The 17,104-nt window shown below is 54.1% G+C and overlaps 1 protein-coding gene and 1 long non-coding RNA gene across 7 annotated transcripts; both read left to right on the top strand.

Annotated features, from left to right (window-relative positions):
* Positions 1-261: 261 nt before the first annotated feature.
* On the top strand, positions 262-5,068 carry LOC144246618 (uncharacterized). Of its 3 annotated transcripts, none has more exons than XR_014953494.1 (3): positions 262-989; positions 2,647-3,252; positions 3,353-5,068. It is a non-coding gene; the product is annotated as an uncharacterized LOC144246618 (long non-coding RNA). The 3 variants fall into 3 exon arrangements; XR_014953495.1 differs by having other exon boundaries at positions 2,647-3,394; positions 3,488-5,068; XR_014953493.1 differs by having other exon boundaries at positions 2,647-3,686; positions 3,768-5,068.
* A 37-nt stretch (positions 5,069-5,105) lies between these two features.
* Positions 5,106-13,834, top strand: LOC144246460 (UBX domain-containing protein 1-like). 4 transcript variants are annotated; one of them, XM_085574152.1, is made up of 7 exons: positions 8,998-10,508; positions 10,761-10,814; positions 11,301-11,420; positions 12,142-12,274; positions 12,519-12,662; positions 13,259-13,310; positions 13,568-13,834. In XM_085574152.1, the coding sequence occupies exons 1-4, from the start codon at positions 10,456-10,458 to the stop codon at positions 12,149-12,151; spliced, it is 237 nt and encodes a 78-aa protein (XP_085430278.1). In that variant the 5' UTR covers positions 8,998-10,455; the 3' UTR covers positions 12,152-12,274; positions 12,519-12,662; positions 13,259-13,310; positions 13,568-13,834. The 4 variants fall into 4 exon arrangements, 3 of the variants coding, with proteins under 3 accessions (XP_085430278.1, XP_085430277.1, XP_085430276.1); XM_085574151.1 differs by having other exon boundaries at positions 12,516-12,662; XM_085574150.1 differs by having other exon boundaries at positions 12,142-12,662.
* The last annotated feature ends 3,270 nt before the right edge of the window (positions 13,835-17,104 follow it).

Here is a 17,104-nt window from a genome sequence, read left to right as displayed (position 1 = left end):
CGCGAGGCTCGGGCGCCGCCGGGGCCCCCCGGGCCCGGTGCCGGCCCCGCCGGGCCGGGGGCAGCGGGCGGGGGTCTCCCGGCGCGGCGCCGCCTCTGCCTGCCGGAGGAGCCGCTTTCCTGCCGGAGCCGCGCTGCGCCCAGGGCCGGGAGCGCGGCTCCGCATCTTCCAGCCTCCCTCGCTGCGCTGGTTTTTAGGGTCTTATCGATGTGTTTTAAGGATTATGGAGCTGTTCTAAGAGCTCTTAGGAATATGTAGGGATTTTTTTTTTTAAAAGCTTCTTTGGGGGCTTTTTGGGGTTGTTTTAAAGTAGGGTATTTTTATTGTATTTTAAGGGCGTTCTGAGGCTATTTTTATGTTTTTGTGGGGGTTTTAAGGCATTTTGAAGATGTGGGGTTTTTTTAGCGCATTTTTATGGGGTTTTAGGGTCTTTTCATGGCATAGAGGCTGAGGGGCAGCTTGAGGGGCACTGTGGGGCCTTGAGGGTGACGGAGGCTGGGAGCTGAGGGGGGAACAGGGGAGGGGACAGTGGGTGACACAGAGAGATGCTGAGGGGGGCAGGGGCAGCTGGAGGGTGACACAGAGAAGCTGGGGGCTGAGGGGCAGAGGAGAGGGATTAAGGGTGGCACACAGGAGCTGAGGGGCAGCTGAGAGGGGGCTTGAGGGTGACAGCCAGAGCCTGAGGGCTGGGGGGCAGAGGGAGGGGTCAGGGGTAAAGGGTGAGGCCTTGACGGCTGGACAGTCCAGTGGAGATCAGGGCTACAGGGTACAGCTTAGGAGGCAAGTTAGGGTACAGGTACGGCACCCCTCACGCCACCCGTACCTCACCCTAAGCAGCCTTTTCCCTTTTCAGCCCCAACAACAGCAGCACAGCACAGCAAGCCTGACAGCGAGACCACACCGGAAGCCTCCCAGTGGGACAGGGCAGCGACCCTCGCACCAGGACAACGCCAGAACCCTCAGAGGACAACAGGACCCGCTGCTAAAAGGTAGGGATGACATCTGTGGACTAGAGAGCAACAGGAAGGGGTTTGGAGGCTGAGCAGGCTTCCTTGAGTGTTTGTTTTTTTTTTGCAGGGCTATTAGGAATATTTAGGGGAATTTTGAAGGCTTTCTCTGGTGACTTTTAGAGAATTGTTATGCCTTCCTAATGGCTATTGTAGAATTCCTTGGTGCATTTTTAGTGTCAGGATGTGGGTCTGACAGAATGCCCACTGAAAATGCAGAGTACTACTGGAATGTACTGGAATGCTTTGGGAAGGTGCCAGTGGAGGGCCAGTGGGTAAGGTGCCATAATGCTGGTCTGAAGGTTGTGATTTGTGAGCAAAGCGAAGTGGTTGTGGTTAGGGTTTTATGGTGGCAGATTTCTTGAGGTGAAATCCAGCACAGAAAATATCAAGCCCCAAGCTTTGTACTGTCAGTTTGCAACAGGTATTTGGTAAGAAATAAAAAACCCTGAGTACTTGGGGATGGGAGATTTGGACTGGGAGAAATCCTGCGCTGTTTTGACATTGAGGAGGCAAAAGGAAATTTAGGACCTGACAACCCAGGGGCATTGCAGGGCCCTGTGAATAAATGAGGGATATCTACTTGGTGAAAGCAAATTCAGCAGCCCAGGTTCCTGGCGTCAGTTTGAAGGGCTCCCTTGGCACTGTCAGAAAAGCACAAGTTTGGGGGGGGGGGGGGGGGCAGCTGGGGTCTGAATATATCCTTTAATATTCGGATTATTTCCAGTCAGCCTCACCCTAAGACCCAAGGAGCTCTGGGCACAATCACAGGCCATTTTCCCTGGGAAAGAAAACTCACCAGTCCAGGTTCCTGATGTCAGTTTGTAGGGCTCCCTATTATATTTTATATTATCTTTATTATAATATTAACTATAATTAATATTAAATATAATATAATATTAAATAAAATATATTTTATTATCTTCCCTGCAAGCAGAAGGAGGTGCAGATTCACGGTGCTTTGTGCTCAAGAGGGGCAGTGAATCTCTGTGGGTGCTTCTGCCCTTTTTCCCTGACCCTAAAGAGAAGGGACACTGTCCCTGCATGGACAGTCTTGGTCTGGAAGTAGTTGGCCTCAGTAACACAGTGTTTTAAGGGCAGAGGAGAGGAGAGGTGGTTCCCATGCCTGTGGGCAGCTCTTCCCGAGAGCAGGAGAGGGGACTGCATTGTTAAGTAGGAAGTGGATGTGTTTCCCAAAGAAAACTTCAGAAATTAAGCTCCAGGGGCAAATACTGTGAGGTTCTACCACCTCCTTGAGGACAGCGTTAAAACCACAGAGGCATCAGCAGAGCTTGGAGCAGGACTGGCCAACCCCAGAGCGCCTCACGAAGCCCTCTGTGTGTATGTGGCAGTCGAGTAGCACCTGGGGGGTGCTGAAAGTCCCAGTTCTGAGAGAAAATTCTGTTTAACTTGTACACGTTGGCTGGGTGTGTCCCCCCAGTACAGCTCGGTTCTTCTCTGAGGCGGTGCCTGACAGGGTCTCTCCCTGTTAAGGGCCGGGCGTGTTTTTGGCACAACACAGCAAAGTGGATTATTTGCCCGGCGTTCTCAGGAGAATAATGGTGAGCAGCAGAATTGCTGGGTTGTGGCTGCTGTGCGGCTGAGATCGTGCAGTGATGTTTGGTGTTCTCGATTGTAGCTGAGCACGGGACCACAGCCCGGTGACCATAGGACATTCCCCGCAGGCGAAGCAGCCTCCATTGCCACGCGACGTGGATTCTCATCCCCAGATGCCAGAGAGATAAGTGGAGGGCTAAGGCCCACAGTGGGGGTGAAAGTGGGGTGCTGGGAGGGCCTCTTGAATCAGCTTTGGGGGCAGGGATGTGCAAGAAGTGTCCCCTTAGACCAGCTAAAGGGAAAGTGTCTGTTTTGATCACAGTGCTGAGGTGCTCAGGGCAGAGCAGTTCTGGTGTGTGTCCTGTCACTTGTCTCTGGTGCACTCTGTGTTCTTTGGGTCTCTCGGTCCTTTCTTCTCCTCAAAAGCTCTCTCTCCCTGTCCTGTGTCACAGATGTCTGCACGTATTTGTCCCACAGCTGCTCTGCCCTGCTGCATAGCCTGTAATAGCACAAGTCCTGGGGACTTGAAATTTGTAATTTGCAGGGTGTAGTTGGGCTCTAGATTGTATCAGGAGATTGACATAACATGTTTGGTGCTGTTAAGTTGTCCTGCAGCCATTTGACACTAGTCCTAACTTCCTTTCAGATGCAGACAGTTCAGATCAGTGGCAGAGAGCCCTAGTCCTGGGTGAGGGTTTTCCCATGATCGGGTCAGTCATTGTTTGCATTTTCAGGGGAAGCCTAAATAGTGACCATGTTACAGCAGTGTTCTTTGCCTTTATTTTTAGGAGGTCCAGGCAGATAGCAGCAGTCAAGGCCCTGTGTGCCAGGTGAGCAGTGGACAGAAGGAGTTGTTCTTGCTCAGGTTTCAGGTTTTGGTGCAATTCTAAGCATCCACTCTTGGTTACTTTGTTTTATTTTAGGCAGTCATCTTGCAAGATGTCCCTGGTCCGGATGTCTGGATGTCCAAGGCCAGGTGGGTGCAAGCGTAAGGTCTGGGTGGGTGTGCTTTTCAGGTCAGGGGGATGTTGTTTTCACAGTATCTCAGTGTGGGTTGTTTTGCTTTGTTTTTTTGCAGGTGCTGTCGCTGCCCTAGCTGTGTGAAGGAACAGAGGCGAGCGGGTGAGTTGGCATTTTGGCACGGTGACTCACAGGTGACCCTTATGCAGCAGCATGCTAAGTGTGTACCTTTTTGTTTTTCAGGTATCCTCCAGGCAGCTTGTGGAGTCAAATTGAGACTTCAGGTGAGCCGGGGCAGCGGTGTGTCGGAGTTTCGGGGATTCCTCTTTTCGTGGGCACTAGTTGCATTTTCTGTTTTGTCTTAGGTACCCTGAGGAGGAGCGTAGCTGAAGTTTGGAAACGGCAGCACCGAAGCTGATGCAGAGAACGTCTCGCCGTCCACATCCAACTGACATTGGATTCCATCCGGTTGTCTTGCAAAAGCCAAGTGCTGGGGCCAGTAGGTGGGAGATGGGGGGAAAACCTTTACTATCACAGGAGGCTATTTGATGTTAGCTTGGAGAATAGGCCCATAGTGGGACGGGCCCCTCGGGAGCAAAGGGAGAGGGTTTCTCCTCAGCCCCCCCAGAGTCTTCGCCCGGCAGGGCAGTTCCGATCCCTCTCTGGTTCTCGTGACGTTCGCATCGGCGGCCTTCTTTGACTCTTGACGTTGTCGTGGATCTTTTCACCATAGGAGCCCGCCTTCATGTCTGGAGCTATAGCTACAGTCACCCTGTAGTCATTTCTTCCTTCTCTAGGCCTACTGAGCTTCTTAGGCTTCCTCTTAAGTGCTTTGGCACTAACATCTTGAAAGGAGTTGCATGTCATCATCAAGTGCTACTGCCCTAGGGCTTTCTTTTCTTTGGCATCATCAGCCCATGGCTCATCTTGGGCTAGGAATCTTGGGTCCATAAGGTGAAATTGCCAGGCAGTTTCCACTTGTGTCCGTGTCACGTTGTCTGTGTCCGTGTCACGTTGTCTGTGTCATAGGTCTTTGTTACATCTCCATGCTTTAGCAACATCATTTTGTGCCGTATTGGCCATATTTTGCTCACGTACCTTCCCGGATATCAATTATTCTGGCATTTTTACATATTCACTTTTTGGGTCCGGACGATGTACACGAGATGTTCTCATCCATCTTCATTCTCAGTTTTGGTAGCCCTTCTCATGGACTTCCGTATGGAGCTTATTAGCCCCTCATCACCTGACCACAGTAGTTCCGTAGCATCTGCCTTCTCAAAGGATATAGGGCTCAAAAATTAGTCTTCTGGAGAATTATATCAAGTCCTCACTTATCTTGTATCTCTGTCAGCTTACGTTGTATGCACTTATGATGCACCTACCTGTGTCTGCTTCTATTGTATGTGCGTATGTTGCGCCTACCTATGTTAGCTTATATTGTTTGTGCTTACACTGTATGTACATACGTTGGCTTATGTTGTTTGTGCTTATACTGTACGTACCTACGTTGGCTTATGTTGTTTGTGCTTATACTGTACGTACCTACGTTGGCTTATGTTGTTTGTGCTTATACTGTATGTACCTACGTTGGCTTATGTTGTTTGTGCTTATACTGTATGTACCTACGTTGGCTTATGTTGTATGCACCTCTGTTGTGGCAATTATGATCGGAGCTGCCTTGCCCGGGCACGTAGTCACGCTCAGGTAGAGCAGTTATAAAGCTTTGCCGTTCATCTGTTCTCTACGGGGTTTGGGGTACAACACTGATGGGCCCAGAGTTGGTATAGCTCCTAGCTCTCAGATAGTCAGTCACTGACCGCCTCCCCTTGTCTCGTAGGTCCCCGGGTCCCTACAGAATTTCCTGGAATCTATCATTTGACATGGAGGTCCTGCAGTCAGAAGAAGCGTTTAAGCATATTCTTCAGTGCAACGTTTCACGTAAGGGTGGCAGCCAGCGTGTCAGCAGAAGAATGTGTGAGAGTGTGACTGTCTGTGTCTGTCTGTGAGAGTTTGTGTGTGCTTGTGTCTGCAGCTGTGTGTGTGTGTGGAGCAGATACAACCTTGTGTGTATGGCCTTTGCCTTTCAGGGGGGGTTTTCATCAGGCAGGAGGATTTTTTGGGAGTCTCTGGAGCGAGTTGCCGTGAATGTGAGTTTGTGCGTAACGCGAAGGGGGCGTGCACGTCGGCGGAGCGTTTTGCGCCGTTTTTGTTCTGGGTGCGTCATAACAATAAAAGCGTTGTGGACTTTTCTGAAATGGAGACACGGTTATATTGTGTCAATATGTATTTGGCTTGTAGTATATTATATTGTTCTGTCTTTGCAGTTGTTCCTGTCTTTTGATGTATTTTGCTGTATGTAAATTGGACTTGTACTTTTGTGCCTAGGTATGATGTATTCTTTGTTGTATTTGTCTCTGTACTTGCATTTGTATGCATTGTTTCCCTGTGTATTGCTGAAGTTTAAGGGAATAAAGATTAATCAGCCCTAATAATGATGCCTCTTACCCTCTGCCCTGCCCACCATTCATCTCCTGTCTTTCTTTGGTGTGGTTGAGTCCTATCATTTTCACCCTTTTTCTCCCTTTGCCTCTTACTTTCCTCTTTAGTCTATTCCTCACTTTATCCTTCCATGTGTAACTCTTTGTCTCTGCCTGTGTTTTCCTTTGTTTCCATTTCTAACACATCTCTATGTTTCTCTAACCCTATTTCCTTCTCACCCTGTCTATTTTCTTCCCTTCCTCTACATGTATTTCCCCATGTCTCTATGTCTGTCTCTTTCAATCTAGGTTTCACTATGTTTTCTTCTTTTTTTTTTCTTTGTCAGCCTTTGTCTTTCTAACACTTGCTATCATTGTCTTTGTCTCTGACCCTTTTTCCTTTTCTGTCCAACTTTAACTTTTTTGTCTAACTCTCTATTTCTTTCTCTCTTGAACCCTACCTTGTGTTCAGTCTCTCCATTTGTTTTCCTGTAGGTTTTCAGCTCTATTTCTTCTTTTTCTTGTCTCTCTATTTGCTTTTCTCTTTCATTTCAAGTGCTTCCTTTTCTGTTTGTCTTTCACTCTTTTTCTCTTTACCCCTCCTTTCTTTTGCCTTTCTCTTTCCAATCTGACTTTTTTAGTTTTTCTTTTTATCTCTCTTTTATTTTTCTTGCTCTGTTTTCTTCTTACTCTCTTCCTTTTCTTCTTCTCACTCTTTCTTCTTGCTCTCTTCTTCTTCCTCTCACTATCCTCGTCTTCTCCTCGCTCTCTCCTCTTCTTCTCACTCCTCTTCCTCCTCTCTCCTCACTCCTCTTCCTCCTCTTCCTCCTCTCTCCTCTTCTTCTCACCCTCTCTCCTCTTCTTCTCGCTCTCTCCTTTTCTTCTCACTCCTCTTCCTCCTCTCCTCTTCTCACTTTCTCCTCTTCCTCCTCTTTCTTCTTCCTCTGACACTCTCCTCTTCTTCTTACTCTCTCCTTTCACTCTCCTCTTCTTCTCACACTCTCCTTTTCTTCATCTCACTCTCTCCTTCTCACTCGCTCCTCTTCCTCCTCTCTCCTCACTTTCTCCTCTTCCTCCTCTCCTCTTCTTCCTCTCTCCTCTTCTTGTTCTCTCTTCTTCTCACTCTGTCCTCTTCTCACACTCTCTCCTCACACTCTCTCCTCTTCTCACACTCTCTTCATCTCTCTCTCCTTTTCTCCTCACTCTGTCCTCTTCCTCCTCTCTCCTCTTCTTCCTCTCACTCTCTCCTTTTCTTCTCACTCTGTCCTCTTCCTCCTTTCTCCTCACTTTCTCCTCTTCTTCCTCTCTCTTCTTCTTCCTCACTCTCTCCACTTCTCACCTCTCTCCTTTTCTTCTCTCTCTCCTTTTCCTCCTCTCTCTCTCCTTTTCCTCTCTTCTTCTTCTCACTTTCTCTTCTTCCTCCTCTTTCCTCCTCTGACTCTCTCCTCTTCATCTTACTCTCTCCTCTCACTCTCCTCTTCTTCATCTCACTCTCTCTTCTTCTCACACTCTCCTTTTCATCTCACTCTCTCCTTCTCACTTGCTCCTCTTCCTCCTCTCTCCTTTTCTCACTTTCTCCTCTTCCTCTCCTCTTCTTGTTCTCACTCTCTTTTCTTCTTCTCACGCTCTCCTCTTCTTCTCACTCTCTTCTTCATCTTTCTCCTTTTCTTCTCAGTCTCTTCTCTTCCTCCTCTCCTCACTTTCTCCTCTTCCTCCTCTCACTTCTTCCTCCTCTCTCTTCTCACTCTCTCCTCTTCTTCTCACTCTCTCCTCTTCTCACACTCTCTTCTTCATCTCTCTCTCTCTCCTTTTCTCCTCCTCTCTCCTCTTCCTCCTCTCTCCTCTTCCTCCTCTCTCCTCTCTCTTCCTCCTCTCTCCTCTTCCTCCTCTCTCCTCTTCCTCCTCTCTCCTCTTCCTCCTCTCTCCTCTTCCTCCTCTCTCCTCTTCCTCCTCTCTCCTTTTCTCCTCCTCTCTCCTCTTCCTCCTCTCTCCTCTTCCTCCTCTCTCCTCTCTCTTCCTCCTCTCTCCTCTTCCTCCTCTCTCCTCTTCCTCCTCTCTCCTCTTCCTCCTCTCTCCTCTTCCTCCTCTCTCCTCTTCCTCCTCTCTCCTCTTCCTCCTCTCTCCTCTTCCTCCTCTCTCCTCTTCTTCTCACTCTCCTTCTCTCTCTTATCTTCCTCCTCTCTCTCCTTTTCTTCCTCTCACTCCTCTTCCTCCTCTCTTCCTCTTGTCACTCTCTCCTCTCTTCTTCTTCTCACACTCTCTTCATCTCTCCTTTTCTTCTCACTCTCTCCTCTTTCTCCTCTCTCCTCTTCTTCTCACTCTCTCTTCTCACTCTGTCCTCTTCTTCTCACACTCTCTTCATCTCACTCTCTCCTTTCCTTCTCTCTCTTTCCTCTTCCTCTTCTCTCCTCCTTCGCACTCGCTGCTCTTCCTCCTCTCTCCTATTCTTCTCTCTCCTCTTCCTCCTCTCCGTCTCCTCTTCTTCCTCTCACTTTCTCCTCTTCCTCCTCTCTCTTCTTCCTCCTTTCTTCTTCTTCTCACTTCTTCCTCCCACTCTCTCCACTTCTCACTCTCTCCTCTTCATCTCACTCTCTCCTTCTCACTCTCTCCTCTCTCTCATCTTCCTCCTCTCTCCTCTTCTTCCTCTCACTTACTCCTCTTCCTCCTCTCTCTTCCTCTTGTCACTCTCTCCTTTCCTTCTCACACTCTCTTCTTCCTCTCACGCTTTCCTCTTCTTCTTGCTCTCTCCTGTCCTTCTCACACTCTTCTTCATCTCTCTCCCTTTCTTCTCACTCCTCTTCCTCCTCTCTCCTCTTTTTCTTCTCACTCTCTTGTCTTCCTCATCTCTCTTTTTCCTTACTCTCTCCTCTTCCTGCTCTCTCCTTTTCTTCTTCTCCCTCTCTCTCTCCTTATCACTCTCTCCTCTTCTTCTCACTGTCTCCTTCTCTTTCTCTCTTTTTTTTCCTTTCTGTACTTAGAATAAAAAAGCAGGAGTAGAAAATACTGTGCTCCGAGGAAGTAAAAAAAGAAAACAACTTTAAAAATAAAAATTTCTACTCCCTGGGAGCATCAAAGTAAAAATAAAAATTTTTACTCCCTGGTACCATCAAATTTTCTACTGCTGCGCCTGACAATATTTTTGGGTAGGGGAGGGGTCTGTCTGGTAGCCACACCCCCACCCTGAATCCTCCCTCTACCCTAACCCCTTCCCTGACCCACCCTCCACCCCCTCCCCCACACCCTGACCCCGCCCCTAACCACGCCCCCAATGCTGACCCCCTCCCCCTAACCCCCACCCCGTCCTTACCCCCTCCCCTGGCCCCGCCCCCAGCCACACACCCTCCCCTGACTTCTACTGATACCTATTAAAATACGTATAAAAATCTGAAATAAAATATAATAGGAATAAATGTAAGAAATTATGAAAATATAATTTTCCATCAATATCCATTACAAATCCGAATGTGAATATAAATATGAAAAATAGAAAAATAAAGCATATTGAAATGCAGCTTAAGAGGAAAGCTTTTTTCTTCCGGTTCCTATCGGGTCGGAGGCAGGCTTTTTGTTCCGTTCTTTCCCGCGCGGACGCTTTGGGGCGTTCGCTGCCGAGGCCGTGCCGGCGGGGACGGCGCGGTGCTGCCGCCGTGTGGGCAGAGAGCGGTACTGCAGCCCCCCAGCCAGTGCCCTGCAAAACCACCGAGTGGCTTGGCGCGGACTCGCTTGAAAAGTGCTGCCGCCTTGTGGGCACAGGGCGGTACTGCAGCCCGGCTGCCTTCTTGGGAGCGGCTAGGCACGGACTCGCTTGAAAAGTGCTGCCGCCTTGTGGACAAAGGGCGGTACTGCAGCCCGGCCGCCCTCTTGGGAGCGGCTTGGCGCGGACTCGCTTGAAAAGTGCTGCCGCTTTGTGGGCACAGGGCGGTACTGCAGCCCCGCCACCCACGGCCGCCCTCTTGCGAGTGGCTTGGCGCAGACTCGCTTGAAAAGTGCTGCCGCCTTGTGAATACAGGGCGGTACTGTGGCCCCACCACCCACGGCCGCCCTCTTGGGAGTGGCTTGGCGCGGACTCACTTGAAAAGTGCTGCCGCCTTGTGGACAAAGGGCGGTACTGCAGCCCGGCCGCCCGCGGCCGCCCTCTTGCGAGTGGCTTGGCGCGGATTCGCTTGAAAAGTGCTGCCGCCTTGTGGGCACAGGGCGGTACTGCAGCCCCCCAGCCAGCGCCCGGCAAAACCGGCGGGAGGGGCGAGGGGCGGCAGCGAGCGGCGAGCGGGGCGGTGTCTGTGAGTGAGGGGAGGGCTGGAGGCGGCTCCGCGGCGGCGCCGGATTAGGATGGCAGCGGCGAGGGAGGCTTTCTGTCCCGTTCCGGCCGCCGTCCGTACCGGAACGCTTTGTGCCTTTCTGTCCCTCGCCGGCCGCCGTCCCGCACGTGTCGCGAGCCCGGCGCCGCCGTGATGGCGGCGGGCGGTGGGACCGGGCTCGGGCGGCTCTGGAGGCGCTGCTGGAGGTGGGATTCGGGGCCCGGCGCGCTGAGGGCGGCGGCACCGGGGGGACAGCGGGGGAGGGCGGGCGGGAGCAGCCGGAGGGGACCCGGCACCGGCACCGGGAATGGGATTATGGCGGGGGCGGGACACACGGACAGGCCCCGGAGCCCTCGGGACCCCCAAAACTCCACCGGGACCCCCAAAAAACTCCCCGGGAACCCCTCAGAACCCTCTGGGACCCCCCAAAAATAACCGGGAGCCCCCCGGTCCCGCAGGGCGAAGGCGCTGGCGCTGACCGGGAACCGGGGAGTGGAGCCGGCCATGGACTGGTGAGGGGGGACCCCAAGAACACTCCCGGGACCCCCAAAAATACCCGGCGGGATCCCCCCAAAACAGCCCCGGGATCACCAAAAACAGCCTCGGGAACCCAAAAATTCCCTTCAGAAGCCCCAAAAATCCCCCTGGGACCCTCAAAAACCCCCTGAGACCCCCAAAATTCCCTTCAGGACCCCAACCCCCCCCCCCAGGACCCCCAAAATTCCTCCCAAAAACCCCCTGAAACCTCCAAAATTCTCCCCAGGACTCCAAAGCCCTCCCTGGGACGCCCAAAATTCTCTTTGGGACCCCAAAACTCCCCCTGTGACCTCCAAATTTCCCTTTAGGACCCCTGAAATTCCTCCTGGGACCCCCAAAACCCCCTGAGACCCCAAAAGTCCTCCTGGGATGCCCCAAAAACCTTCCAGAACCCCCCAGGACCCCCTCCAATTTTGGGTCCCCCCCCGATTCGGGGTTCCCCCCGGTTTTTGGGTCCCCAGGCTGGTGGCTCATGAGGACGACCCCGACTCGGACCCCGAACTCCCCCCGGGTTTGGGGGCGCCGCCCGCGGGCCTGGGGGGGCCCCGGCAGCCGCCGGCCCCCGAGGACGAGACCCAGAAGTGAATTTTGGGGGTCGGGGGGGAATTTGGGGTTTGGGAAGGAAATTTTGGGGTATGGGGAGCTCAGGGATATTTTGGGGTTCAGAGTGGTTAATTTGGGGTTTCAGGGTGTTTATGGGCAGGGTTTTCGGGTATTCTCGGGAGGGCTTTGGGGTATTCTTTGGTGGGTTTTAGGGTATTTTTGGGTGGATTTTTTGGGATATTTTTGGGACGGTTTTGGGTTGGTTTTGAGGCATTTTATGGTGAGTTTTTTGGATATTTTTAGGAGGGTTTGGGTAGTTTTGGGTGGGTTTTTTGGGGGCATTTAGGACGATTTTGGGGTATTTTTGGGTGGGTTTTGGGCTGAAGGCGGCTCAGCGGCGGCGCTGGAGAAGGATGGCAGCGGCGAGGGGGGCCCGGCAGGGCCCTGCCTTTGCCAGCCCCTCCTGCCGCCCTCCTTGGAATGGTTTGGGGCAGTATGGGGTTATTGAGGTAGGAGTAATTATTTTGTTGTTGTTGATTTAATGTGGTGTTTTTTTGTTTGTTTGTTGTTGTCGTTTGATGTATTTGGTTTGTAGAGCAGGAACTGTAGACAGAATCCTGCAGAAGTAATATGGAATTTGTCCTCCCAAAACCCACCCGGCTTCCAACCACTTTCAGCATGTGGTCTTCCTTAGCAGCACATGGTACCCCACACTTGGGAGCCGGTGCACTCTACTTTTCTCTCCTCCTTTGCTGACAGATCCTGCTGAGGCTGAGGACAAAGCCCTACCCCTACACGGACAAGGCAGCAGACCTGGTTCGGGACGCCAGCGTGCTCCAGGCTGCTCCAGGACTCTGATCAAACATCAGCATCCCCGTCTCTCACGTTGATGGTATGTGGTAACCCCTTAAGAACAGAATTCCACCTTTTCTAACCCTAAGCAGCAAACTGGGGATGGGTAACTCTAGAAATCTAGAAATCCTGTCATGTAAGGACCTCCAGGTTTCAGCCCTCCGTGTGTCCTTGGTATCAGAAGCTGGAATTGCAGAGTTGCCACTTTACCTCCAAACGTAATTTTTGATGTGGTTGTGCCACTTTAACAGTATATGAAATCTCTCTTCGTGTTCTTGCAGCAGCATTTTCGAACCACAATGGAAATCTAGTCCTTCTGCCTGGAGCTGTTCACAGAATTGTGGAATTCCAGATGGGTTTGGATGGGAAGGCACCTTTTTTTTTGCAGCATTAGATTTTTGCAGCATTGCAGCTTTTCAAGCTTCTAAGTAAGTTACTTCATTCAGATTTAAACTCTCTTGAAGCATGCTTGATATGGTTTGTTTTTTTCATTGTTATGTTAGTTTTTGTTTTGGTTTTAATTTGGCTTTCTTTTTTGCCTGGCGTAGGAAAATTTTACAGCTCTCACTTTTTTCTTCTCCAGTTGAGTATTACCAGTGTTACCTTCTTAATTCAAAAACCATTTGCTGTATGGAAAAAGCACCTTGCCTTTGTGAAGGGCCAGGTGGGAACTGTTTTAATGGCCAGTGGCACAGCCCCGTAGCACACAATTCCCAGGAAGTGGGGAGCCCTCTGCCAGGCAGAGCCACCTGGCCAGGTTCCTGCGGGTGCTGCTGCTGTACCCGGCTGATGAGGTGAGAAGCAGCTTGGCTTTACTGCCAAAATAAAACTCACCCGTTTTCCTATGAATCCCAGCAAAGTGGTCCCAAAGGCTCTGTCACTCAGTCTCTGCTTCCATTGGTGTGGAGAGGCTGGATCCCAGTTATCACCCCAGCAGTGCCCCTGCCTCCCTTTTCCCCACTTTTCTGTTCCAGTCGTGCGAAACATTCAGGCTTTGTTTTCTTCCCCCTGCGGTTCACTGCAGATCCCAGAAAACCCACAGGAGGGAAGATCATTCCTTGTGCTTCCACCTCCAGGTGAGAGAGGAGATGGTCACATCCTAGGAGCCTGATTTTGGAATGTTTTCTGGAATTGGCCCAGTGGCTTTTACTTCTGGGGTTCCTGGAGTCTGTCCCTGGCAGGTCCAGCCTGTGCTTCAACTGAGAGCCCTCAGTCCGCAGGGAAATGAACCTTTGGGGAAGTTCTTACAGCTCTGCTTAGTGCTTTATGAATGGTGATGATTTTCTGGAAGTAGGCTGTCCATTCTGACCCTTTTTCTTCCCTCTCCCTGCAGACTGTACCTGCTGAGAGGCTGAGGTGAGACCAGGATCTGTAAAATCCCTGACTCTCCGTGTTTTCCTGAGGCTGAAGCCGTGTTTGCTGTCAGTGACGACAGGGTGGGAGATGCTAAACACTGAAAACTTTGGGGTTTTTCCCCTGAACTCCCCAAGACTCTCTGCAGCTGTGCCCTGTCTCTCTCTTGAAAGAGTTTCTGGATTTACAAAGGTTTTTACATTCTGCAATATTTATCTATAACTCGATTAAAAAGAATCATACTGTATCAATGTGGTGTTAATTACTTTGTTTGAGTCGGTTAATTAAAGCAAATTGTTGGTAAGGGGTTTGAACATCCCTTAGTTGGAGCTGGCAGCTCTTATTTAATTTCTCTTCATTCCTTTAATTTCTTTCAATTATTTCTTGAGCCATTACTGCAATTAGGATGTACAGTAAGGACAAGAGCATTTCTGCCCTGCTGGATTGGGAAATCCGAGCCCAATTCCTTGGAGAGATTGAGGGGATGGGGATCTGTGCCTCAAGCTGGGTTTTGACAGTGGGAATTTGGTGAGGAAGGAAGAGGAGAGATCCCACGGAAAGTGGCTGAGGCCAGTTCCGCTGGCTTTGGGTGCTCCTACCCCCGAGAAAATCATCCTGGCTGAAGGGAACTGGAAGAAGCCAGGGGGCTGCGCCGGGGGCTGTGCAGGGACCCCAAACCCTGGTCAGGGGCGCTGGGCAGTGCCAGCTGCAGAGGAACGCTGCAGAGGGGCTGCGCTGGAGCCCCTCAGCTTCCATGCAGAGATGCTGGCACTGCGGGGCTTTCGGGACACTGCCGAGAGGCTCCGCTGCCAGAGCCGGGGAGTTCTCCCGTTCTTTTCTGTCGTGCTGGGCACTTGGCAAGTCCTTAGAGCCCCGCAGGCTGCCAGTGCCAGCGGAGCAGCTGGAATCACAGACGGTCACACAGAAACCGGGCTGGGAGAGCAAATGAGCCGTTCCATGTTGTTTTTCACAACGCGTTTTGGATTTATACCAGAATCTCTTCTCTCCCCTCAGACCCCGTACCCCTGAGTTCTGAGTTTTCTCACAGAAATGTCTCGGCCTGCACCGGGAAAAAGAAAATTCCCTGGCACGGCGGGGAGCGGCGGGGTTTGGGGGTGCTGGGGCGGCACGGGGGTCCCCGCGCCCCGGCCGGTCTCGGTCAGCCCCGGGAAATCGCCGCCGCCGCCGGCTCGGCCCCGGCGCCGCCCCGGTGCTCCGGCCCGAGAGAGACCCCGACCCGCCCGCCGGGGCAGAGGCGGCACCGCCGGGAGCCGAAGCGGCAGCCCCGGGCCCATCCCGGCGGGCCGGGAGCGATGGCCCCGCCTCCATCCCGGGCGGGCCGGAGCCTCAGGGGCGGGGCCGGGCCGGAGCCTCAGGGGCGGGGCCGGCGCTGGCTCAGGTGCGCGGGACCGCGGGGCACCTGCGTGGGGTGGGGCCGAGCTTATTTAAGTGCCGGGAATCGCTGCAGCCGCCATTTGCTCACTCGGAGCGCGGTGCGGGTGGTGGGTTCTGTGCGGGCTCCGCAGCTTCGCCCTTCTCTCCTTCCCCCCCTTTACTCTTCCTTCCTCCTGCTCCCATTCCCCTTCTTTCCCTGCCTTTCCCCCGTTTTCCTGTCCTCCCCAAAGCCGACTGCTTTCGCTCCCCTTTTGTGCCCCCTTCTACTCTTCCTTCCTTCTGCTCCTATTCCCCTTCTTTGTCTTCCTCCTTTTCCTTCTCGTCCCATTTCGGCCTCCCGTCCCACCATCTACCCTTCCTTCGTTTTCTCCATATTTCTGTTTTTTATCCCCTAAACCCACTCTCCCTCCTCCCCCAAACGCGACGCCCCCCACTCGTCCCTCACCTGTCCCTGCCCCGCTGCTCCGTTCCATTCCCCCTCTCTCCCTCCTCTGTCCCGTCCCTCTTTCCCCCTGCCGGCCTTTCCCTTCCCCGCCCGCTTTCCTCCGCAGCCCGACCTCCCTCCCCACCTTCCCGCATGCCCCGCTCTGCCTCCTCTCTTCCCGTCCCCTTTTCCTTCTTTCCTCGCAGCCGCGGGGCTCGGGGCGCCGCAGAATAAAGCCCAGAGGGCCGGAGCCGGCGCCCCCCGCCCTCGCTGGGGTCCCCACACGGGGCCGGAGCCGCTCTGCGGGTCCCCCCATTGCAGTCTAATACACGGCCCGACACTGCCGGGGTGCGGCTTTCCCGACATCACACTGGGGGTCGGGCTGGGGGTCGGGAGGGGGTCCTGGGGGGAGGAGGGTGGGGGGGTTAGGAAGGGCCTCCTCATTAGGAGGGGGTCCCGGGGGAGGAAGGTGGGGGGGGGGATAGGAAGGGCCCCCTCCGGAGGAGGGGGTCCGGGGGAGGGGGGCGGGGTGGAGGGGGGGGCCTTCCCCCCTCCAGCCCCGGCCCCTCCCCGGGACCCCCTCCTCCGGACCGGGGCCCGGGGAGGTTGGGGGGGGGGGGAGGGTGGGGGGGGGAGGGGGTGGGGGGAGCGGGGGGGGGGTGGGGGGGTGGGGGGGCGGGGGGCGGGGGGGGCGGGGTGGGGGGGGTGGGGAGAGCAGGGGGGGGGCACGTCACTCTGTGCCGTGAACAGACATTAAAAAAAAAAAAAACCAAATGGCCGGCCGTTCCCCCCTTCCCACCCCACCCCACCCCCCCCCCCCCGCCCCCCCCCCCCCCAACCCCCCCGGGCCCCGGTCCGGAGGAGGGGGTCCCGGGGAGGGGCCGGGGCTGGAGGGGGGAAGGCCCCCCCCCCTCCACCCCGCCCCCCTCCCCCGGACCCCCTCCTCCGGAGGGGGCCCTTCCTATCCCCCCCCCCCCACCTTCCTCCCCCGGGACCCCCTCCTAATGAGGGGGCCCTTCCTAACCCCCCCACCCTCCTCCCCCCAGGACCCCCTCCCGACCCCCAGCCCGACCCCCAGTGTGATGTCGGGAAAGCCGCACCCCGGCAGTGTCGGGCCGTGTATTAGACTGCAATGGGGGGACCCGCAGAGCGGCTCCGGCCCCGTGTGGGGACCCCAGCGAGGGCGGGGGGCGCCGGCTCCGGCCCTCTGGGCTTTATTCTGCGGCGCCCCGAGCCCCGCGGCTGCGAGGAAAGAAGGAAAAGGGGAATGGGGAACGAGAACAGGGGAGCAGAGGGGGCGCTCAAGGGGAGGGTGACAGGGACAGGGGGCAGGTGGGGGCAGGTCGGGGTGTGCAGGGGGCTGGGGGAAGGCAGGGTGAAGGAAGAGAAAGATTGAAGGCAGCTTTGGGGAAGGAGGCGGAATATGTGGAGGGGGAAAGGTATCACGGAAAGGCGGCAGGAGGAACCGGGAGCGCGTGGGGGGGAGCAGGGAGAGGGGGCACGGGGGAGCCCGGCTGGGGAGAGAAGGAACAGGGAAAGGATGGAGGAACAGGGTAGCGTAGGGGTGAGTAGGGGAATAGAGAGGGAGGACAAGGAAAGGAGAGTAGGGGGGCCCGCCCGGGAGGGAGGGAGGGGAGGGCTAGGGGGGAGAGGGAGGGGGGGGGGTTTGGGGGGGGGGAGGGTGTAGGGGGTGGGGAA

This window comes from Lonchura striata, chromosome 3, assembly GCF_050655825.1.
Source record: "Lonchura striata isolate lonStrDom1 chromosome 3, ASM5065582v1, whole genome shotgun sequence".
In the NCBI taxonomy this organism is placed as follows: Eukaryota; Metazoa; Chordata; class Aves; order Passeriformes; family Estrildidae; genus Lonchura; species Lonchura striata.
This window is presented reverse-complemented; position numbering and strand designations above follow the sequence as displayed.